At 35.8% G+C, this 24,931-nt stretch overlaps 1 protein-coding gene across 1 annotated transcript in view; it reads right to left on the bottom strand.

The window, feature by feature from the left end:
- Positions 1 to 1,117: 1,117 nt before the first annotated feature.
- The window catches only part of Ranbp3l (RAN binding protein 3 like), a 42,474-nt gene continuing 18,660 nt past the window's right edge, over positions 1,118 to 24,931 (bottom strand). Inside the window, exons 4-15 of the mRNA XM_090332041.1 lie at positions 24,645 to 24,722; positions 23,767 to 23,841; positions 21,303 to 21,371; positions 20,814 to 20,962; positions 17,949 to 18,052; positions 15,786 to 15,870; positions 13,997 to 14,099; positions 13,548 to 13,678; positions 11,332 to 11,452; positions 8,968 to 9,110; positions 5,626 to 5,815; positions 1,118 to 3,995 (exon numbers count right to left, since the gene is read on the bottom strand). Coding sequence (XP_090188167.1) covers positions 3,952 to 3,995; positions 5,626 to 5,815; positions 8,968 to 9,110; positions 11,332 to 11,452; positions 13,548 to 13,678; positions 13,997 to 14,099; positions 15,786 to 15,870; positions 17,949 to 18,052; positions 20,814 to 20,962; positions 21,303 to 21,371; positions 23,767 to 23,841; positions 24,645 to 24,722 — 1,292 coding nt within the window. The 3' untranslated portion in view covers positions 1,118 to 3,951. The remainder of the gene's footprint in view (positions 3,996 to 5,625; positions 5,816 to 8,967; positions 9,111 to 11,331; positions 11,453 to 13,547; positions 13,679 to 13,996; positions 14,100 to 15,785; positions 15,871 to 17,948; positions 18,053 to 20,813; positions 20,963 to 21,302; positions 21,372 to 23,766; positions 23,842 to 24,644; positions 24,723 to 24,931) is intronic.

The following is a 24,931-nucleotide window of genomic DNA, read 5'->3' as shown; positions in this document are numbered from 1 at the left end:
TCTAGCTTTCTATTATATAATGGCTCTTGATTTTTGTACATACAACACATCAGTGAATATCAAGTTGTATTTGGGCCAGGCAACCTGCCAGGTGCTAGAGGTTAAGTGATAGCCTTTTCATTAGTTCTCTGGTCCTTGAAGAACCTAATTTCTGTATGTTTTTATACAGCTTTGAAGAGCAGGTCTTAATTTAGCCTCAGAAGAGTTAAGGAGCTTTCAACAAATGTCCTAAGACAAGAATTGGCTTCATAATTAGTATCACCAAAACTGAGAAAAATTATGCAGAAGAAAATATCAAAAGGAAGATCACAATGGCAATAAAATAACAATTCAGATTTCCTAGATAATGTAGAGAGAAGTGGGCAATGGAAAGTAAGACAAGAAAGATAGATGAGAAAATCCCAAGGAAACTGTTTTGTCCATATATAAGAATTTGCCATTTATCCTTTATATGCTAGGAGTTAATAAAAGGAAAAAATGGTATAGTTGTCTTTGCAAGAATCATAAAGAAGAATTTCTTAAAAGAAAACAGTAAATAAGTATCTGAAAACAATCTTCTTGAACTTCAGAAAAAACACAAATTAAGGTAATAATAAAGATCATAATATTTTATGTCTACTAAATTGATAGAAATTAAGAAATTTTAGTAATGCTGTACTTACTAGAAAATTATATCAAATCTATTAGCTTAAATATTCAACAGTCAGTTCACAAATTCCTCCAGTCACAATTTGCACATATCATTTTAGAAATTTAAACATGTTGATGTATTTCATTGCTCCAGGTCTGATGTCAAAAAGTTTACTTGTGTGGTAGTGTGGTCAGTATAACTTGACTCGTGCAAAAAAGAAGAAGGAGGAGGAGGAGCAGGAAAAGGAAATAACAAGCAAGCAGAAGGAAGGGAGGGAGGGAGGAAAGAGGGAGGGAGGAAAGAGGGAAGGAAAGCAAGCAAGCAAGCAAAATAGACGGACTTTCATTCCTGGCCTTCATGTACTTAAACTCTCAACTGAAAACAAAAAGCAATGGTTTTGAATTTCAAACTTTAACCCATCTATGGTTTAAAAAAAAACTAGTCATTATGATCACTGCACATAAACAAACTTAATTTTATCAACATTTTATTGGAAATAGTACATAATACTATAATAGTCACAATTTGTAGATTTACAAAGGCCTTAAGATGCATTCTTCAAATTTGTAAACCCATGCCTTCCACCCTTTTTATGACATTCATATATTCTAAGATTTGTATATATTTTCCCATGGGAACAAAGGCTTTACTAGTAGTGAATGTAAGTAAACATTTTAATGGATATAAGAAAACATTTTTTTGCCAGTCCTGGGCCTTGAGCTCAGGGCTGGAGCACTGTCCTTGGGCTTTCTCAAGGCTAGAACTCTACCACTTGAGCATCTAATGTATTTGGAGATTATTAAGTAAACATTGATTTTAAAAACTACTATGAAAAGCTAAAATACAGGGTTTGACGTCACATAATTCAGTAACTTAGGAAAATGAACGTACTTGTACAATTGATCTCATGAAAGAGAACATATGAAATATGAATGTGGAATATGTTCACATGAAAGAGAAGGGAATAAGGCAAAGGACATTTAAAAAAATCCAAAAGGAAGACTAGATGAAAACATACAAGGAAAACTATACATTTCAAATATCAGAATGATTGAAAGAATAATGAGCTACATATCATGTATATTCTTCAAAATCCAGACATTTTTACTACATTCCTGATATTCCAACCCTATTTCAAATTTGTTATCATAGGCAGATCGCAACTTAGATAATATATTTTATCCTTTGATTTATAAAAGTGAGGTCAAAGAAAGTCTTAGAATTAATTCAACTTTGATTTTTTTTAATTGCTTATTTCCTAGTGGACAAAGAATGAAAAGAAGAATGACATGTCAGGAAGATAAAGATCCCTGTTCTTTGACAGTACTTTCACAACCTTCCCACACTGCTAAGGTCTCATAGGAAAATCAGTACTATCATATCTTCTTTAAATGTCTCCCTGTCTGTATTATCTTTCTAGTGAAAATTTTCCACTGAGAAATATCAGTCTTGTGGATCAGTTGCATGGGCGAAGAAGGGAGAGAAAGAGAAGGAAAACTTTAAATTTAGGACAAAATTGCTTGCATCCTTCCCCTTCATGCTAAAGTTTCCCCTTGCCCCCCCTTTTCTCTCTGCTGTTTCTTCCTTCCTTTCTCACATTAAGTTTCCTTCTACCATTATTGTCCGACCTAGTGTTTAATGTGTATGTAAAGGATTTTTATGCACTATGTGGTTTTTGTGAAGACTGATTAGACCTTTACAGGTAGCTAACTTACAGTAAATTTTAACTATTCAGTTATGTGGAAGAGCAAAACTTTGAATAGACATACTCAATAAATCAGTTTCAAAGAATTCATTTAAGATTAATAAGATTTTCAGGTAGCAGGTGATGGTTAACTTAAAAACTGCATGCATATATACTTGCTTTTATTACTAGTAAACTTTACAAAAGAAGGTATCTTTTAAAATATATACTTACATATAAGCTCCCAAATTAACATTTTCTGCAAAGTAGCACTTTGTGAGGTGATAGCCTTAGTCTAGCTAAGTTGTCATTGTTCAAAACATTTTCAGAAATCATTTTGGAATTGTGAATCTCTATCCTAATTGGGGAATTCTTTATGGATGCAACAAAAGGCATTTTGGCTAGGCATTAGTGGCTCATGCCTGTAATACTAGCTACTTAGCAGGCTGAGATCTGAGGAATGAGGTTCAAAACCTGCCCAGGAAGGGAAGTCTATGAGACTCTTACCTCCAGTTAACTACCAAAAGGCAGGAAATAGCACTGTTGCTCAAAATAAGAGCATTAGCCTTGAGCACAAAAGCTCAGGGATAGCATCAAGGCCCTGAGTTCAATTCTCAGGACACACACACACGCACACACACACACACACACACACACACACAAACGCACGCACGCATCATTTGGAAGTGATGAAGTGATTGATCAGATTGAAAGAAAAATTTGTTCATAAGTACAGAGGATGAATTTTCACATAACTCATAAAGTATCTCTGAAGCAGATCTCAAAAGAACATCAAAATCTGTTCCAAAATTCTGTTGTAAAACTTATTGTATATATTACAATGTAGAATTTAAGAAAAAGACTCTTTTGGTAACATATTATAAACTTGTTTTCAAACGGTTCTTAGATAATCACACCTATTAGAATATTAATGACAAATTAAATACATAAAGCAAAGGACAAGTTAACATATTTGGCCTTTATATACTTAATTTTTGATACATAGATAATGTCATATTTTGTTTATTTATTCAACAATTACTATGTATTAATCAACCATCATGAGTATATACAATGCAATGGATACAAGTCCAAGAACAGATAATTTTGTAAAGGCATTCACAACTTGAATATGTAAGTACATTTTATAGTATTTGGAAATCAAAAAGCTAAGTGAATATGTATAAATTTCTAGATGATAAACATGATTTAATGAAATTATGCAATTAAAGTTTAAACAAATGACTGAATATTAACTAAATTACTTGTTTTGACCCATGTATGACTGAAAAAATATTTAGGTATTTATCAGAAATTTATAATTTTAAGTATTACATCCATCAATGTGCAAGTCCAAATTAGTTATCAAATTCTAGTCTAAGGGTATTTTTTTTCAAGAAAATGATGAATTTTTTAACTTCTGAGGTCCATTTCTTAAATTCTGTCATTTTCCCACCATAATTAAGATGTAGCACATAAGAGAAAAAATTTTATTGCAGCAAATTATATTCCTTAAGTTTTACTCTAAAAATTCTCCAAGAAATGAATAGGATCATTTCAATTAGTTAGGAGGGGTTGGTGCTTCTGTAGAGTAGCCAGTCTGTGTGTATATTGTCACATGTACAGTAGGTTGTGTTCATGAACAGGCAACTGACTGTCTATGGCTCCACCCGGAAGGATCTGTGACATAAATTCAAAATATTTCATTACACAATAGTATATTTAGAGTAGATTTAATATCAAATACAATTGAACATGATTGGCTTACTGGCTAGGAAATGATATAAGATGTGCATGCAAATACTGCTAATTATTTTAAATCTGGTATTTTCAGATAATTAAAATATTCCTTAGTTCATGGACAACAAAGTCCAGTCAATAGACTTTTATAGCTCCCATATCATCATGACATTTGTTTGCAAATGGAAAAAGATACTATCTTGAAAGGGGGGAAAGGGTAGGGAAAGAACTCATACAATTGGACTTTGCTTATGTCACCTCCATTGCTTTAAGTTAAGATTGTTTCATATCAACCCTCATCTACTTCCAACAACAGAACAGAACAGAATATAAATCTTGAAAGCACGTCTCATTAAGAGTATTTTATCTAGGCGTGGTGACTCACACCTGTAATCCTAGCTACTCAGGAGGCTGAGACCTGAGGATCAAAGTTCAAAGCCAGCCAGGGCTCAAAAGGACCTGAGACTCTTATCTCCAGTTAACCTCTAGAAAACGGGAAGTGGACCTTGGCTCAGGGCAGGCCTTGAGCTGAAGAGCTCAGAGACAGCATCCAGGCAGAGTTCAAGCACCATGACCCACAAAAAATGTATATATATTTTTTTACATGTAATTGCTATACTAAACTGATAACTTTTAATAAGTACCAACTCATTTTCTATCAGACTCTATTTTATTATCAGCAATATAAACATAATAATATAAAAGATAATTTTTTATTTTCAGTTCATGTTTCAGGGAACAATAAACTATTTGCTGAATAGATTTGTTAAAGGTAGCAAAACAATCATACTTCCTTAGTTCTCTAGCTCTCTGAATCGACCATGGTAATGATTGCAATTTGCAGATACTGCAGAATATATTTGCATATATTACAAAGCAGGAAATATTTCATGCAGTTTTTTTTTCCTGTGGGTATTGAGATTTGAACTTACCTGATCAGATTCTCTACCGTTTGAGCCACAACACCAGCCATTTAATACAATTTTATACATGTTCTTTGATAAATTCTTAAATTATATATAATTAAAAATTTAAAATAATAGCTGGGCAGCTGAATAGTATACATCTATAATCATATTTACTCAGGAGGCTGAGACTCAGAGGATTACAGTTCAAAGTGAGCCTGAGTAGAAATATAAAGACTCCATCTCAAATTAAACAGTAAAAAGCTAGATTAGGGAGGTGGCTCAAAAGGCAAGATATCAGCCATGAGAAAAAAATTCAACTAAGAGCTCAAGGCCCTGGAGGTCCCATTATATCTATTTCCAATTCTTCTTGTTTTAGCCAATAAAAGAACAAGAACAAGTGAAGAGAAATGTGAACAAGTGGTTATTTTCAGAATAGCAACATCATACTTTGACTTGTCCTCAGTGTAATGTATAGGCAAATGTCATGTAGGCAACACCACAGTGAGGTTGAGCTAGTAAAATCCTAATGAAGACCAGTGATTCCAACCCACTCTTCAGAGCCACATTTCCAGGGCTCTAACCACAACACACTTTGAAGAGATCAGTTTCAGGCTTTTTTAAAAATCATTTTAACATATATATATATATATATATATATTTACCTGACTTGTTTTCAGTAACTTGAATGAAATCATCCTCTTCCTCATCATAACTCTCGCAGTTGAGCTGTTGGAGAGCTGTTTCTGATGAGCTGTCAGCTTGATTGACATCCTTGTGCTTATGGAAGCTTCGAAGGGTTACCAGACGATGATGTATTGCTGCATACAGACGTCCTGTATCTTTGGCACTGGCCTTCATGAGGCAAGTTAAATTATTAAGAATATAAATCACTTATAGGCATTAGCCACATTTTACAGATTTGGGGGGAGGGTAATGGGGCTTGAACCCAGAGCCTACACTTGCTAGACAACCACATTTTACAGATTTTAATCTACCACTATTAATAAGGAAAGAGTTATATGGTATAGTATATAATTGTACATAATTACAATACAATGTAATTATAAGTGTTAAGAGTCTTATCAATTCGTTCATTTTTGGAATAAATTCCATCCAACAGTGAATAAATTGTAAGAAGCCTCAATGTGTATGTACATTTAAGTTTTGCAATTTAATATATTCATTTGACTTAAAATAACTTTAGCATTAAGGCATTTCTTCTTCCACTATTTTACCCCATAGACAATTGGAAGAGTAGAGAATATGTCTTCAATTTCCTTTCCATCATTCTGCTCAAACATTTCTCCAAGTCACATAACAAACTTCATTAAAGCAATCTATGAGATTGACCATGAAAACACATAAGATGCTTGTGCTTTACAGTATTTTCTGTGGTATTTTTCTGATTATTATTAATATAAAAATGATGGTAGCAATAATCAAAATTGGTATGACATTTAACTGTTATATTTTTATTCTATCCTTACAACACTGCTGCAATATAATTATTTCATTTATATTAGCAAAAGCGGATAACACAGGTATTTAATATAGACTCATCCTTCCCTTTCCTTTGTAAATGAGAAAATTATGGCCAAAAAGAGAAAAGGAAACCCAATTCTTTGACACATGTGTCTGATGCCAGCCTAAGCAAAAATATTAGCAAGACTTTATCTCAATAAACGAGATATGATGACTCTTGCCTGTAATCTCAACTATTCAAATGGCATAAATATGGGATCTCGGTCCAAAGCTGAACCTGGGCAAAAAAATAAAGCAACAAAGCAACAAAGAGCCATGTATATTGCTCAAGTGGTAGAGCACTTGCCTACCAAGAGTGAGCTCTTGAGTTTAAACTCTAATACAGAAAGAAGGAAAGAAAGAAAGGAAGGAAGGAAGGAAGGAAGGAAGGAAGGAAGGAAGGAAGGAAAGGAAAGGAAAGGAAAGGAAAGGAAAGGAAAGGAAAGGAAAGGAAAGGAAAGGAAAGGAAAGGAAAGGAAAGGAAAGGAAAGGAAAGGAAAGGAAAGGAGGGGAGTGAAAAATAGAAAGGAAGGGAGGGAGGGAGGGAGAGGAGAAGGGAGGGAAGGAAGAAAGGAAAGAAGGAAGGAAGGAAGGAAGGAAGGAAGGAAGGAAGGAAGGAAGGAAGGAAGGAAGGAAGGAAGGAAGAGAAAAGTAGAGAAAGAAAGGTAAAAATAACTTGTCTATGAGTTACAGCTACTCAGCAAATTGCTGGTACTTGAGTCCAGAATTTTGCCCTTCAACTCAGTAGGATTCATTCATTAAATTATAATGCATAATAAAATAGAACTCTTATCTATTAAAAGAACTTTTGAGGAATACACAATTTTGATGACTTGAAAGCACTCATTCACATTAAGTGTTTCACAATCATTGTAGTCACTTAATTTTAAATTAAAGCTGGAGGCCTGTGTTATCATCACTTTCCTTTTTGCCCATGTGTAAATTAAAGAATAGCCAGGTAATTTGCCTGAAGCTTATACATGCGATATGCCACAAATGTACAAAAACGCATTTACATTTTTCCAATTTTGGAATATTTGAGTATACATAATGAAGTGTCTTTGGGGGATGGAATCTGTGTCTAAACATAAAATTCACTTCTGTTTTACATATGCCTTTCATATGTACCCTGAAAATAATGTTCTATGTTTGCCTTTATTTATGCCACCTTTAGATTTATGCTTGTAGTTTGTGATTCATCACATAAGGTCAGGTGTAAATTTTCCACTTATGGTTACCTGTTGAGACTCACAAAGTTTTGAAGTTTGGAGCATTTTGTTGTTGTTGTTGTTTTTAATCAGGGATGTTCAATTTATATAGTAGTATAATATAATATGTCGAAAGTAAGCATATCTGAGGGGTGGACTTTGGAATCAAATACAGTATCACACTTGGTAATACACTTACATTTATATAATAAAACATTTGTTTTGTCTTGTTTTATCACTGGCCACACACCAACAGCTTTCTCCATTACTCTGTAGAAGCCTATTTACTTGTGTGGTCACCTTCTGTCTGAATCACTTGGGTACTCTGTTTCCTCCATTCTTCTGGATCTCAGCCCATGGGGAAAATCCAGCTTTCATGGGGAGGGGAGCTTTGTTGTTGGAAGCTCTCTTGTGTTGTTAGGATCCTGTATTTGAGGTCAAGCATTCCTATTTCTGGGAACAGCTACACTGCTCCCATCCTGTTACCTTGGAGATTTACTCATGTTCAGAATTGGAATTTGCTATTGGACCGGTTGTTAGAACTTGCTAGCTCTGGGTTTTTCCATTCCTTGCTGATTCCTTTCCAGTGATCCGAAAGCCTTTTCTGTCTCAGTCAGATTCTGCTGACTTCCTCTTAGGAGTTCTTCCTGACAATATATAGTCACTTGGGTAACTTAGTAAGGTTGTTAACAGAATTTCAACAGTAAAGAAAAGGGTAGACGGCATATAGCATATGCATGTACTGGAATGGGTAAGAATTGCCTAGTCTGACTTTGGTATTGATTTAGGAATTCCATATGTATTTAGGTCTTTGAGGATAAGCAACCACACTGAGTGTCTAATTCCTTTTCCAATGATACAGATTAGGATCAGAAAATAAAAACAGGCACCAGGTGGCTCATACCTATAATCCTAGCTACTTAGGAGGATGAGATCTCAGGATTGTGGTTCAAAGCCACCCCCAGCACAGAAGTCCATGAGACTCTTATTTCCAATTAACCACAAGAAAACCAGAAGTGGAGCTGTGACTCAAGTAGTAGAGCGCTAGCCTTGAGCTGAAGAGCTCAGGGACAGTGCCCAGGCCCCAGAGTTCAATCACCATAACCCACCAAAAAAAAGAAAGGAAAAAAAAGAAAGAAAGAAAGAAAGAAAGAAAGAAAGAAAGAAAGAAAGAAAGAAAGAAAGAAAGAATAAAAACAAAAATCAAACCAGGAATCATGAGTTCTATTAGTGCATTTGTAAGATAATCTTGCATCACTGCAATTTTTCACTTACTTGAATTAAAAATACTTTGATGTTATAGTCTTCTAAATCTGTAGCAGTTATTTGCAAATTTCTGTGGTTTGCTCTTTGAATCTTCATTTCAGCCCAGAGTTTGCTATTAAGGATCAGCCGTAGACTGCCTTGATTGCGCATAACTGTAATAGGAAAGTAAATTTGTTAGATTAGAGCTCCTGATTCCTTGGCCTGCCAAAAATAAAGATGTACTATTTTTAAAAGTAAATTTGGTAGCTTTCGAGACTGGATTTCCATTACTAAGTATATTTTGACTAAATTATAACTTGCTTTTCAAATTGTATTTGGGCTTTATAAAGGAGAGATTTTTTTATTCAGCTTAAATACTAGAACTAAATTTTTATAACATTTCTCAATAATTTCAAATTCCTTTTAAGTTCTAGTGGCTTGAAAAATATATATCCAAGAATTGCTTACAGTAGAAAAAATGGAAGACCTCAAATGCCTAAAAAATTGAATTAAATAAAGCACAGCTTTCAAAAAATTATTATGAACCCATTAAGAATATTGAAGAAGGCCAGGCGTGGTAGTTTACACATGTAATCCTAGCTACTTAGGAGCTAAAGATGAAGAAGATCACAGTTTGAAGCCAGCCTGAGCAAAAATATCATTTATGAGACCCCATCTGAACAGAAAAAAAGAAAGAAAGAAAGAAGCTAAGCATGGTATTACATGATACTCATCTCAGCTACAGTGGAAAGCATGAAAGAGGAGGATCACAGTCCAGATCTGCAAAAACTAAAAAAGACCATATTTCATAAATACCACAGCAAATAGAGCTAGAGGAGTAACTGAAGCAGTAGAATAGCTTCTTAAAAAATACAAACCCTAAGCCGGGTGCAGTGGCTCATACCTGTAATCCTAGCTACTCAGGACACTGAAATCTGAGGATCATGGTTCAAAGCCAGCCCAGGCACTAATCTTATCTCCAGTTACTCACTAGAAAATGGAAAGTGGGGCTGTGGCTCAAGAGGTAGGGCAGTAGCCTTGAACTGAAGAGCTCAGCTACAGTGTCCAGGCCCAGAGTTCAAGCCCCATGACCCACAAAAAATAAGAAGAAAATACAAACCCTAATAAACACAGAAGAAGAAGAAGAAGAAGAAGAAGAAGAAGAAGAAGAAGAAGAAGAAGAAGAAGAAGAAGAAGAAGAAGAAGAGGAGGAGGAGGAGGAGGAGGAGGAAGAAGAAGAAGAAGAAGATAAAGTAAAGAAACATATATTGGTGTGGATACAGGATCATTATGATATCCAGTAAAAATAAACATGTCAGATTCTAATGCAGTATAACACTATGAATCACAAACTTGTGGTTCATGTATACACATGTGCAGAGAGCAAGGTCCACCTGAATAATTGTGTTAACAGACAATATCTTAGGCCTTGAAATGCTTTTATTTTTCCTTTCCAATGACCTATATTTTCTGATTTCAACAGTGAACATAATAAGACCTGTTCTGAAGTTTTATTTTGCATTTTTTGTTTTAAATTTTAGCAGGCAATGGAGTTAAACTCAGAGTACAGAATGACTCTTACTTTGTTGATAATACTTAGAAACCTGATTGTCAGTTATACCACTAAAAATACTGTTCCTGTTCTTTTGGTCTACATATATTCCATTCCCATTTCTTGAGCTTACTCTCAACAGATACTCATGCAATTGAATTCCTCTTCTGCTTGTACTGTCCTCGAAAGAAAATCAAAACTGACTGGCAAAACCAGTTCTGCACCCACCTCTCTACCCAGCCTCAGTCTCAGTTTGGACCCCTGGACAAAGTACAGCAACTTTTTGGATGCCAAACTATAGAATCTGCTACCTCCAGCTTCTGATTGTCCTGCTTGCAGGATTCAATAATCCCACACTTATTTCCTTAGAAACTGGCCTTCCATCTCAACCCCAATACCATGTTTGAAAAACTAAGGATAAATTATGGGAAAGCTATTTTGTTTTCCAAGGACTTTACATTTTACAGTGATTTGCTTCAGTAATGATGGGATTCCTCTACAGGTATGTGCTGTGCTCTAGAATCTTACTGGGTTCTCATAACCATTCAGAAAGCTATAAACAGAAACTTTCCCCCCTTAAAACTGCGGCCATTATTGCTGAGAGAGGGCAAGTTCCCATCCCAGGTTACCAAACAGTGATGGAATCAGAACTGGACTGTAGTCTGACAAGTAGGCTACCTTGAAGTGGGAGGAGTCCTACAGCATGTTAGGAACAACAGTTTTCACTAATCAGATTTATTGGTGAATCTCTTACCCCAACTTCAAGAAGTGGGTAAGTGTATATCCTGCTTCAGGTTTTACCCTGACAAATGATGGCTTGCTTTTACAAAAGGATTTCTTACTCAGTCTTGAGTGAAAAGTTCCACAATCACTGCTTGCTGTGTCATTCAGTCTCAGAGTTCCTCTTCCCCTTTCCGTCCATGAGTGTGTTGTTTTGTTGAAGATAAAAATCTTGCAGTTGATCTAAATGATAAGTTTTTAAATGTCAAACATACATAATCTTTGTTCAGAATAAACTTTCTTGTGTTCTAATATCTGATCTAGTATATGATCATTTATCAGAATGATCTAGAAACCAGTTTTTGAAATTTCACTTTTCAAAATAGGCCATGTTTGAGTAGATCAAACATATATAATGTGGACAGGTTTCCCATCTGTCAGTTTCTACCTGTAATAACCGTATTGTAATATTTTGTTTCTTCTTCCACAGACATTAGAAGGCATGTGCATACTGATACCAGTATGTGCTCCTTTTCTTTGTTTCTAAATTGGTGTGATACCATGCATACATGCTAGGTGGTTGGTTGGTTCGTTTGTTTGTTTCAAATTCTATATCTCTACATTCACCAACTTTCACATTAAACTTCATACTATTTGAGAGGTATGATGGTATTTAAAAGTAGAGGAATCAGGAAATATTTGCTTACTTTAAAATTTGCAATGACATGCAGCACTATTCACCATAGCAAAGATATGGAACCAACCTAGATGTCCCTCAGTTGATGAGTGGATCAACAAGTTGTGGTATTTGTACACAATGGAATTCTATGCTGCTGTCAGAAAGAATGACATCGCCCCATTTGTTAGGAAATGGAAAGACTTAGAAAAAATCATATTAAGTGAAATAAGCCAGACTCAAAGGAACTTAGGCTCAATGGTTTCCCTCATTTGTCATAATCAGTAGAAACCTTGGGCTCTACTAGCAGAGATTTGCAATAGAGCAAAATCTTGATACATAAGGACATATAATGCGAAGCTAATTGAAAGGACCTCCAGGATAGTGAAACAAAAGCCATATAATGAATGATTGTTGTCCTTAATGTACTATGTTGTCTCTCATCTCCTTTGCTGTCCCTTGGTTATCTCATATTGGTATAGTATCTCACTTTGTTATCTGATATATTGAATTTATTTGTATTTGGATATTTGAAATTTGATAGGGAAGGGGGAAAACCAAGACGGGTGGGAGGCGTGGGGGGGAGGGAAACGGGTACCAAGACATGTGAAAGGGTATCAATGTATGTGAATTAATGCACCTTCTATCTGGCAAATATCATGTAACCCTTTTACTAATTACAACAACAACAAAAAAATTTGCAATGACAACATGAAAACTTGGAGAACTGGGAAGTGAGGTCTTAGGAGTTCAACCTGCATCTAGCAATGAATGACCAGTGGTTCTTAAATACTCCTGCACGTAAGAATCACTAGTATTCTTTCCTTACTCAGAATAAAAGTATCCTTCTTAGAGAAAATGAGGGGACATGGACAGGGTCTGGGAGAAATGCAGCTGGAGAAAAGAGCAGGTACAATTCCCACCTTACTGAAGCATGACAAACATAAAAGACCTGATCCCACTCAGCCCTCAGATATGGTGCTGTGGAATAGATCCATGAAGTTCTTGAGTTAGACACTTACATTTTGAAAGTATTTTTAAAAGGAAATGAATCTGAAACTTTAAATTCTTGTCTTAAACTCAACTTAAGACATGAACATTTAAACTCTTTCAGTACAAAAAGAATTAGTCACCCTATATCAATAACACTGATTCTAAAAGCAGGCATGAGTAATATAGAGTGCAGGTCTGCAGATGGGATCCTAGTTATCTCAATACTGGGGGGACTGAGACAGAGGATTAAGAGTTCAATGGCAGGCTAGGCCACGTAGTTGAGAACCTGCTTTGTAAAAGAGGAGAAAACAGAAAAAAAGGGAAAGAAGAGAAGAAAGGAAGAAAGAAAGGAGGGAGGAGAAGGGAAAAAATAAAAGAAAAGCTATGAAAACAAAACAAAATAGAAAACAAAGAAGAAGAAAAATAGAAAAAAATTTAAAAATCTAATGTTAATGACTATACCCAGCAGCCTGGGTACACACACACACACACACACACACACACACACACACACACACACAAAATAAAATGTTTGAGCTTTGGGAGTTAACAACATTTTTTATTAAAACAATATAATCTTCATGAAAACAATAATATTTTATGATATCCCTGCTAATGATAATTATTCTTTGTGTGTATTACCTGAAAAGCTACTGGTGATATACAAACCTTTAACACATTATGTTCTGCTTCTTCTCCTGTTATGACATTAACTTTCTCCAGCAAGTATTTTCGTGATAGTTGGGAAGAGAAAGCAGCAGCAGACTCGATTAGGGATGTATTTTTCATAGAATCTGTTCCTAAAAGGAAATGGAGGTAACTAAAAGGCCCCATTTTCTCTAATGTGAAAGTTCTTTTTTGCCCCTATAAACACACATATCCTTATCTATTAACAATAAAACTACCTGAGTGTAGGTTGAATTTCCTGATCACTTCCCACAGCATTAAGAAGGCAAAGGTCTAGAGAATATCAAGTTTTATCATATAATAAAAGTCTTATAATATCAAGTATGTTTAAATCTTTACAAAAAAGAACAGCCCACAGCACTTTATAATTTTTTTTATTTTATAGGAGTAACAAGTAACTAAATCAAATGTACAAATGAAACAATTCTTACTTGAACTGGGGGAGTTAATAGGAAATTTCAGAATGGATTTGAATGTTTTTCCCTTGGTATATGAATCACTTTCAACTTCAGGCTGGGTGAGTTTTTGAGAAGCCTGGGTGAGGAAAAGCATATATTACTTAATATCATCCCTACATATTTATAGTGAATCACAAGATACTTTTTGTTCTTTTATAACTCAGAACACAAACCTAGATGCTATGTTCTTGTTTGGGCTCCCATTATACTAAACACATTTGCTAAAGGGCTTTGATTCTCATCTCACTCAAAAACATAATCTTCTTACTGCCAGCTTATTTCAGAAAGGGTCTAGTCCCAGAAACAATGTGAAAAGTTCTAGTGGCACAGAAAATATAGAGATTTCATGTTCCCAGGAGACTAGCTTATTATCTACAAAGTGAAATTATCATCTCAGCTTCAAGGTGTTTCAGTAAGCCCAGGAATTCACTCTTGCTATATTTTCATGGTGGGAGGAGATTATCCAGAAGCCTCCCTCCCACCCCGCCTTCCTCCCCCCTCCCCTCAGGAATGTCAGGTCTTCAAGAACATATTTATACAAGGCCCGGAGTTTGGCCTAGTGGTAGAGTGCTTGCCTAGCATGCAGGAAGTCCCAAGTTCTATTTTTCAGTACCACGTACACAGCAAAAGCTGGAAATAGTGATATGGCTTAAGTGGTAGAGCACTAACCTTGAGGAAGCCTGAGGACAGTGCTCAGGCCCTGAGTTCTAGCCCCAGGACTGGAAACAAAATTAAAGTATACACAATAACATCCCCCCCAGAACATATTTATGGAAAAAAAATCCTAGTTTTTTCCCCAAGGAAAAATTTGCCAGTGATTCTGTTAAGACTGCCATATATATATCTGATATCAAAGCCTCTATGAAGAAAGCAAGCTACCATGCTATTTAACCTCCAGTAGACAGGAGGGATTAGAGTACTGATACTTAATTTTTTTTCACATTATTTAGACATCAGTGTATTTCCTGAAAACTTGTAGGGATTTATGTAATTATTTTCACATTAAAAAAAAAAATTCTCCGGCTCAGAAAGTTTAATGACTCACTCTAAAAGTTCATGGTTGGCCACCCAGCCAGGAATGCACACTGGCTCTCAGATTTCAAGGCCACATGATTACAAGATCAGAGGAAAAATACAAATTATCTCGGTTATTTCTGCCATCCATAGAGATTCCTAAGTGAAAGAGACAGCAAGCTCATGTTTTCTTGTACGCCAGATTTTAAGTGCCCTCTGGAAATATGCACAAGCGGTTGCTATCTCAGATGAAACCTCTCTGACCTAGACTGAAGTTAATTTGAACACGTATCTCAGTCTCTACTTATAAAGTAGAAGACCTTCTAGGGTACTGTCTTTAAGTGAGCATAAGTACTTGGGTAGCTTTCAAACCTAGCTTTCAAACCATTTAACATTTGGCCTGACTCATAGAGATCCTGACATTAGCAGTTGAGCTTATGTAAAATATAATGTTTATTTTCCTTTAATACTTTTGGTTTAGCACAAATCAAAAGACTATTTAATACTTTCTATCAGTAATAATGTTATAATCAGGCAGTTTCCTCCCTCAGTGGGTCCCATCTATTAGTGTAACAACTAGAATTGTCTTCCCACAAGATTCTTTCCAGTTAAAGAAAGAAAATGTGACTTTGAAACCAGGAGATTAAAAGTATGCTCCAACTTAGCAAAGCTTTCTGATTAATTTACTTTTAGAAATAGAAAGTGCTTGTCCTCTCTAGGATCATACAAACTATTACCAAAATCTTACCAAAACTCTTTCTACCATATTTTCTCCAAAAACAAAGTCAGAATTGCAGCTCTTAAAAGAGGGTTTATCTTCATTCAGTTGACATCTAAGAAAAAGAATTATGCATTTGCTATTTTAAATGTATAAAGTCATTTTAAATCATAGGAGGTAAACACATGTTCCAAGAGTTTATGTAACCTGTAAACATCTGATAGCAATTGTTTATCTGAAGTCAATGAGAGATGAAGGAAGCCAAAGATGACCTTTAAAGTACTTTCCAAGTGTTACGATACTGGCATTAGCTCCTCCCAAAAATCTTGTGCCTATTCCTGTGCTGGCACTGTGTAATCAGTCACAAGATCTACCCAGGGCTTTCCCTTTCTGCCACAGCCTCATCCATCTCTACTCATCACTCTTCTCTGCTAATGATGCTATTTTTTTAAGCAATCAGAGACCTCGAGAGCAAAAGCAAAATCTATTTTTCTTGTCAGTTATACTTCAGCAAGAATTCTTGAAATTTTTTTTCCTTCTAGGATATTAAAGGTGTTTTGCATGAATTAAAATTCAAGAGCCTCTTTGTAGGCCAAGGTACTCAGAGGTCTCTGTTGATTCCCCACAGTGTTGAATAAGCAAATGCTGCTATATCTCAACAGGCATACTCAGGTAAGTAAATGTTTGTCCACAGATAGGTTTGGTTTGTTGCTACTAGTGCTAAAAAATATCCATTTTTAATTTTGCAGATTTATTCTGCTTTCCCTTTTCTCTATACCAATTATGCCAACAAGTAACAGACAATACCAACATTAATTAAAAAGAAGAGGAAATGTCAAAAAAGAGAAAAAAGGAATAATGAACCAGATGATCATTCTTAGCAAAATAAAAACTTAATCAGCCAGGAACCAAGGCTGAAATCAGGAAGGCTGTGGTTCCAGGTAAGCCCAGGACAACAGATCATAAGATTCCATCTCAAGAGATGTGAGAGTTACTGTGTACGGATTCTTTGGGCTACTGTAGAAGCATCATTAAGGGTATAGTCCAGGCCCAACTAAGTCAAAATCAAGACCAGGATCTCAAAAATAACCATAAGAAAAGGACTGGAGAAATAAACTATGGAGCACGGCTTAGCAAGCACAAAGCTCTGAATTCACCCCAATACAGACACACACACACACACACACACACACACACACACACACACAGGGAGCAGGCGACAGTGGCTCATGCCTGTAATCCTAGCTACTCAAGAGTCTGAGATGTGAAGATCATGGTTTGAAGCTAGCCTAGGCAGGAAAATCTATGAGACTCTTATCTCCAGTTAATCACAGAAAAGCCAGAAATGGCACTGTGGCTTAAGTGGTAGAATGCTAGCCTTGAGCAAAAAAAGCTCAGGGACAGTGTCTAGGCCCTGAGTTCAAGAACCAAGAGTAGAAAAAAAAATGTTTAAAATCTTTTTTTAGGGCCAGGAGTTTAGTCTAGTGGTAGAGTGCTTGCCTAGCATGCATGAAGACAGGAGTTCAATTACTGGATACCACATATATGGGGAAAAAAAGCCAGAAGGGGTGTTGTGGTAAAATGCTAGCCTTGAGAAAGCCCAAGGACAGTCCTCAGGCCCTGAGCTCAAGCCCAGGTCTGGCAAAATAAATAAACAAATAAATTAAATAACAATAACAAAAATTTCTTTTTAAATAACAGGGATATTTTGAAAAGCACTTTAAGCTTTTGTTCTTATAAAATTTCCTCTGAAATGGGAGTCTTGGCAATTGATTCACACAAAGTGATTATTCTTTATCAGTGATTATAATGATAAGAGAAGGAAAAATGAAAAGAAAATACTTCTGTTATCTCATAATATCGAGTATCTCTAATCCCCAAAATCTGAAATTTTAAATTCTCTAAAATCTGAAGATTCTGAGCACTGAAGTAATATTGCAAGTAAAAGACTTCTGACTTCATGTAATGGGTCACAGTTAAAAAGAACACAATTATTTAAAATATTATATTAAATTGCTTTTGGACGATGTGTTTGATATGTATATAAAATATGGATGAATTTTGTGCTTAGGCTGGGGAATCAAGACATGTCATGTATATGAAAAATATTCCAAAATCTGAAAAAAAACACATAACAAGCTGTTCTAGCCTCAAAGTTTCCCAATAAGAGATATTCAGTCTATATTAACTTACCTTATTGAGGTTGTACCTAAAAAATGCTGGCCAGTAGACAACTGGACTGAAAGTCTGGCATTTGGTAAATGTTCACTCAATAAATTGGAATTCCCCTCAGAGTTCTGAAAAAAAAAATGTCATGCATTACAAGGTTCATTAGAGTTGTCTTACTATAGGAGACAAGGAGACAGTTGTAGATAAATACATTGAAAACCTACTATGTTAAAGTATTGCCATGAGCCATTTAAGTACATCCATAATGGAAATGAAAATCAAAACAGCCTGGAGATTCCAATTCCATCTCATTCCAGTCAGAATAGCCACCATCAATGGTATGTTGTTTAAAATAATTTAGGCATATATTACGTAATTGATACATAGTAATGAACAGCAAATTTTTCCTGATTTTCACATCCAAGCTAATAAGAAATATAAATTTGTTCTACAAAGTTTTCCTACAGATAATTTTAATCAAATTTCTACATTTTATTCATTTGGTCAAAACTTTTACATGATATTTTATAGTTTGTCTTTAAACATCCTAAAATAGAAAATTCAATAATGGCCAGGCATATCTAATTAGGCTTTTTAGTAACTGGGGGAAATATCTACTGTTATAAATTACTTAAGAAGAAAAGTTATAAAGCACATAAGAAACAAATGGTTTCTGACTAGAGCTTGACGTTTTCTTCTTTGCTTTATAATTTATGTAGGAAATTTGAGGATAGGTTTGCCACAGAAAAGGGCCCCTTTTCTCTGTGCCAGTCTGCAGATGGTCTTCCTCCCCTCCAATCCCGCCCTATGTATCCTACTTTATAGAAGTCTCCACCCAGTGTTGCTCAGGTGACTGGCACACCTGGGGGGCAGTTAGTCACCTCCCCTTTCTCTGAGGTCACATCCTGGTCACACCTCCTTGGGGGCCGTGGGAGGTTCCCAGACTCAAGTCACATCTGCATCTGCTGTGGCCACATATTCTCTTCCCTCCCCCAGCCCCACCGCACTTAACCCCGATCCCCTCCAGGTCTATCCTTTGATCTATCCTTTGATCTATCTTTCGAATACATACCGTTCCCAAACCAAATATCACATAATATTTAGAAACCAGCTTATTCAGCACTATTCACCAAAGCCATAAATCAGCCCAGATGCCCCTCAATGGACAAATGGATCGAGAAAATGTGGTATATATACACAATGGAATTCCACTCGTCCAATAGAAAGACTGATATTTCATCATTTGCAAAGAAATGGAAAGACCTGGGGAAAAAATGTATGGTAAGTGAGATAAGTCAGGCCCAGAGAAACAAAAGTTGCATATTTGCCTCATATGTGGAAACTAGAATTGGTCTATAAATATGTAAGTAAATACTTCCAATGGTATGCAAGTGTACATAAATGTATTAATTGAAATATAGTAGAGTCAGAGGAGAATGCAAAGAAGATGAAGTCATAGTTCAACAAAAACAAAAAAGAAGAGGCATGTAGACAAATGAAGAGAAGAAAGGGGGTGAGCCAGTACTAAATTCAATGTGGAACCTACAAAATGAAGAAAGGTGAGGGCCGTGTAGTTTGGGAGGGACAGGTGAGTATGATGAACGGGGTAACGTTCAATTAACATACTGATGATTACTAGACTGCAATTTAATGGCAACCTTGATCTGTTTTAGTTCAAACCATATTTTCTCAGAGGCCATGCATAATTGATAGAATTATTTTCAGAATTCATAACAGCTCCTACAAAATTACCTTACATTTCAAGAAAAGGGCCTGCAAAAAATGAAAACCTTGGCAAATGGTGACCAAATTTAACTCTCATTTCACTGCGGAAGAAAATGTTCGGTCCTTTTTTGATAAACAAAATGGATTTGTTTTCCTTTAAATTATGATTTGTTTTCCTTTAAATCAAACTGGCTGCTATATTTTTCTCTTCCTATGTTGCTGGCCTTCTATTAATGGGCATACAAAACAGAGCAAACCCAAGTTACCAACCCTTATTAGTTTAGTTGGGAACAAATGGCTAATAGAGTGTCAAATTCCACCTACTTACCTATGCCCCATTCTCCTATGCCTACATCTGCTCGTTCTATGGCTATAGATGTAGCCATATCTGTGTAACCTGAGCAAAATGGGCGACTCTCCAACAAAGGTTACAGTGACTGACTCAGACACTGCAGTAGTTGGAAGAAGATTCTTACCTGTCTCTGGAGGCTGCTTAACCTCTCCAATTACACTGACTGGAGAATTTCTTCCTTCTGATACCCAGGAAGATAGGTCTGGAATGGACCCCTGGTGTGACCTAAGCTGGCAAAGCCACATTATGATGTTCGTCATTTAGGGACATGGAAATCCCCAGCCTAATCCTGGCCTGCACCTATTTCATGGCCTCCTTCATTCAGTATGGGGTCAGGGTGCCGGAATATGACCTTAAGAGTTGCTCTGGGATACAGAGCTTTCCCATCGGGAGCAACCAGAAGATATATTCTAGGGCACAGCTTCCCAATTTAAGAGGAGAAGTTTAATAAAATTACCAAGCACTTTCTGCTGTCTACCTTAGAGGTCCCTCAAGCCTAGCTGCGTCTTCAGCAAAATTACATAAGATCACCCTTATTACTAACCTCAAATAACCTCCAAAAGTCCTACAATAGGGGGTTTTCTTTCTTTTTTTTTTTTTTTGCCAGTCCTGGGCTTGAGCTCAGAGCCTGAGCACTGTCCTTGGACTTTCTCAAGGCTAGCACTCTACCACTTGAGCCTCAGCACCACTTCCAGCTTTTTTTTTTTTCTGTGTATGTGGTACCGAGGAATCGAACCCAGGTCTTCATGCATGCTAGGCAAGCAATTTAACCACTAGGCCAACTCCCGGCCCGGAATAGGGGGTTTTCTTACCTTTGTGTTTTGTTTTGTTTTTCCTTTAATTTTGCCAGATTCTGACACATTATTATGCTCAAAGGTTTGTTTTATTTTCTCACAGCTTTGAGCTTGAGGTGGCTGCAGAATAGCAGGCCTTAGAATGTGTTCAGAATGTTTCACAGGACCTTTAAAAATAGAATTAAAAGATAAAAGTACTTTAATGAAATATTTCTTTTATCCCACTTCTCAATTGATTTATTTTCTAGGTTCTCCAATCATAATTAAATGAAGGACTAATGTAAACCAAAATAGCCAGCGAACATGTTTTACTACTCACATCCTGCCTATCTTTTGCCTAGTAAGCATTCATTTTGTCAGTGAGATATGACTTGCCAAATATTTTTATTCTTTATGTTTTGTCATCCTGTTCTACCTCTACATGCACCCCAACCCCTAATAGGCATATTAAAGATCTACCTGGTTAAATGTAAATTTCCTGCAATTCTTGAAATACAAGATACCTACCTTGTGCACTCCTCATGCCAACATTTCTTTGCACAAGAGTTGATGTCATGAAGACATTGTTTTTTCTCACTGCAAGAGAAAATATATTTTTAAAAATATAAATCTTATGTAAAGTTCTTCATGGGTTTTTTAAAAGTCCTGTTCTGGATAAACCAGTAAGTCCTGTTTTGGATAAACCAGTAGATGTCACTATTGTCACTAACAGTAATACTCTGTGCTCATTAGAAGATAGGAAATGTGATTGCTAAGTGGATTTTGCTACATTATTTTGTTTACCCTCAGAAATGAAAACTAGGGTACTGACAGAAAAGGTAGTCTTCTTTGCAATCATGAAATAGTTTGCTATAAGATCATAAAATCTGGACTGATAATAAAGCCTGTGTGTGCTTTACAAGTATAACTTACAGGATGGTCTAAAACTGTTAGTAAAGTCTGCCCTCAATCCCTAATCTTTCCTTAATATATCGGACAGGAGAACTAAATGTGCCCACTGTGCGAGGATACTTTCTATAAGTGCACTGAAGGTTTAAGACCTCAGTCGCCACAAATGAAGAATTTCTATCTATTTCAAAGATTGGGAATCTCTTCATTGACTAATAGGGATGATATGAGAATAAGAATTGCTTTTTTAAAATATTCTGCAAAGCAGTATAATTTAAAAAGCGGCTTCTTAACTCAAACTTAGTGATTTTTATGATCTTTATTCTTGAAAATTAGCAATGAATCAGGTACATTTTACTATTTTTTTCATTTCCTATACCCTTAACGTTTCGTACAACATAAAATGGAATAGAGCATATTGATACCAGTATTCTTTCTTAGCATGTGTTTGGTTTTTTAAATGAATTGAAATAATGTTTTATTTATACCTATATGCCAGTAAAGGTATCACTTTGCTTTATGTACAATATAATAAGTCAGAGCCCTTTGCCTTTGGCATTAGGCCATCTATTTTTCTTTTTTTCTTTACCTTGATATATGTTTTTGTTTTTTAATTTTTTATTGTTGGGGTAATGTATAAAGGGGTTACAGTTACATTTTCCAGTTAGTAGGTGCGTTAGTTCTCACACATTGATACCCCTTTCTCATGATTTTGTCCCCTTTCCCTTTGCCCATTCCTTCCCAATCACCTTGTTTTCCTCCCTTCCCTTTTCTATTTCAAATAATCAAATAGATATATATATATATATATATGATATACCAGGTAACAAAGTCATTTACAGTAACAATATGAGATTAACCAAAGGGCAAAAAAAAGAGAAGAGAAATAACAATGCATTAAGAACAACAATCACACAAGATAAAGCTCTTTTTTCCATATCCTAGAGATCCTTTCATTTAGTCTCATCCTAATGACCTTCTGTACCAAGGTTTTAAGCGATTGTAATCCTCTACTAGGAGTCCTAGATGTGTACTATTACAAATGAGGGAAACCATTCAGCCTAAGTTCCTTTGGGTCTGGCTTACTTCACTTAATATGCTTTTTTCCAAGTCTTTCCATTTCCTTATGAATGGGGTCATGTCATTCTTTCTGATGGCAGCATAGAATTCCATTGTGTATAAATACCACATCTTCCTGATCCAGTCATCTACTGAGGGGCATCTGGGTTGGTTCCATATCTTTACTATGGTAAATAGTGCTGCAATGAACATTGTTGTGCTAGTGGCTTTAGTATGTCCTTGTTTCTGGACATTTGGATAAATGCCAAGACATAGAAGTGCTGGGTCATAGGGAAGCTCTATGTTTAGTCTTTTGAGGAAAATAAGCCATCTATTTTTCTTAATATCTACAACTTGTCAGTTGGGTTTACAAGGGCTCTGTTGACCTAGGAACTATCTCTTCTGTGTCTTAAGGATGCTCAGTTATGTCAAGATTATTATAAGAACACTGGTTCATTCATTTGAAAACTTTAATTCTTGCATACAAGGAGACTAGTTAAAAAGAAGAAAATGCTTTTTAATTTTTATTAGTTTAGCAGCAAACTAGACACTAGAACTAAAAATTGCACAAGAATAGAAATCATCATTTTGATGTAGAAAAAAGCACAAATCTTTTCAAATTATCTTATGATGCAGTAGTTTTACTTAACAAAGCATTTCAAATTTTAAGTAAAGAGAAGTAATGTTTTCATTATTGAAAATCTCTCATGGAATGATGTTCACAATGTTAGAATATGAGTCTAACTGTTTGAGTACTCTAGGGATGTGAATAATATTGAAGAAAACAGAGGAAGTTGCTTTTATTTTATAAATTATATTTTATATAATGCTGTCATAAACATGAAGCCCTAAAGAATAAACCATCAAAGTCAAATTCTCTACCAAAACTAAATATGCATAATGCGGTCTGAATTCATGAAGTTAGTGTTCATACAGTTCACACAATGTAATTCTTGCATAATTTGCTAAGGCCTGTATTTGATTTGTTGCTGAAATACTGTCATTAGTAAGTGTTCTTCCTTACCTGGCCCAGAAGGGGGAAAGATGGGGAGGTCAGTGAAGGACGAAGATCTCAGGCGCTTCTGAGTCAAGGCTGACACTAAAAGCATATTGCAAACTTGGGTCATTAAGGTTTTGTTTTAGTTGGGATTTTTGCTGTTTTGGAAAAAACCTCAAGATCACCAATTTAGAAAAACTTTTCTATTTTTATCAAATCAAATATACATTTTTTTAAAAAAAGAGAATAACTCCAGTGAAGGATTAGAAATTAATTTCCTTTCCATTCAATTAAGTAAATATTTTTTGAGGTCAGACCATGTGTAAGACTCTTTCAGTCTGGAAGAAGACCTTAGCGAGCTCCTAGCGGTCAGCTCAGGATGTGGGGTATGACACAGTCCCTCTAAAATAGCTGCTTAATTTTTTTTGTCAATCCTGAAGCTTGAACTCAGTGCCTGGGTACTGTCTTTGAGCTTTCTTATGGCTAGTGCTCAACCACTAGAGCCACAGCACTACTTCTGACTCTTTCTGTGTATGTGGTACTAAGGAATCGAACTCAGAGCTTCATGTCATGCTAGGCAAGCACTCTACCACTAGGCCACACTCCCGGCTCCAGAGATGGTTAATTATTATTTTTTTTTTGCCAGTCCTGGGCTTGAGCTCAGGGCCTGAGCACTGTCCTTGGACTTTCTCAAGGCTAGAGCTCTACCACTTGAGCCTCAGCACCATTTCTGGCTTTTATCTATGTATGTGGTACCAAGGAATGGAACCCGGGTCTTCATGCATGCTAGGCAAGCACTTTAACCACTAGGCCAAACTCCCGGCCTGAGATGGTTAATTTTTAAATGACCACTTTGACCATATCTCAGAACTTTTATGTTCAGAATAATCATAGGCCAAACTTACCTCCTTGGGATTGAGAATCTGCAGTATACAGAGTAAAAGATGAAGACCTTACACGCTTTCTTGAGTAACCACTCTGTTCTACAAGAAATGTAATAGGACGGGTTTTTTTGTTATTGTTTGCAATAGCAAATTGTCCTCAAGCCATGATATGGAATGATAAACATAGGACCTCATTTGATACCATGTTAATTCATGAAGCCCAGTTTTAAACCTATTCATAATTATCAACCTATAGGCATATCATGTTATATGAAATAAGTACAAGTGAGAGACCTCAGCAGAAACTG

This window comes from Megascapheus bottae, chromosome 4, assembly GCF_031878675.1.
Source record: "Megascapheus bottae isolate mThoBot1 chromosome 4, mThoBot2.hap1, whole genome shotgun sequence".
Lineage (NCBI taxonomy): Eukaryota > Metazoa > Chordata > Mammalia > Rodentia > Geomyidae > Megascapheus > Megascapheus bottae.
This window is presented reverse-complemented; position numbering and strand designations above follow the sequence as displayed.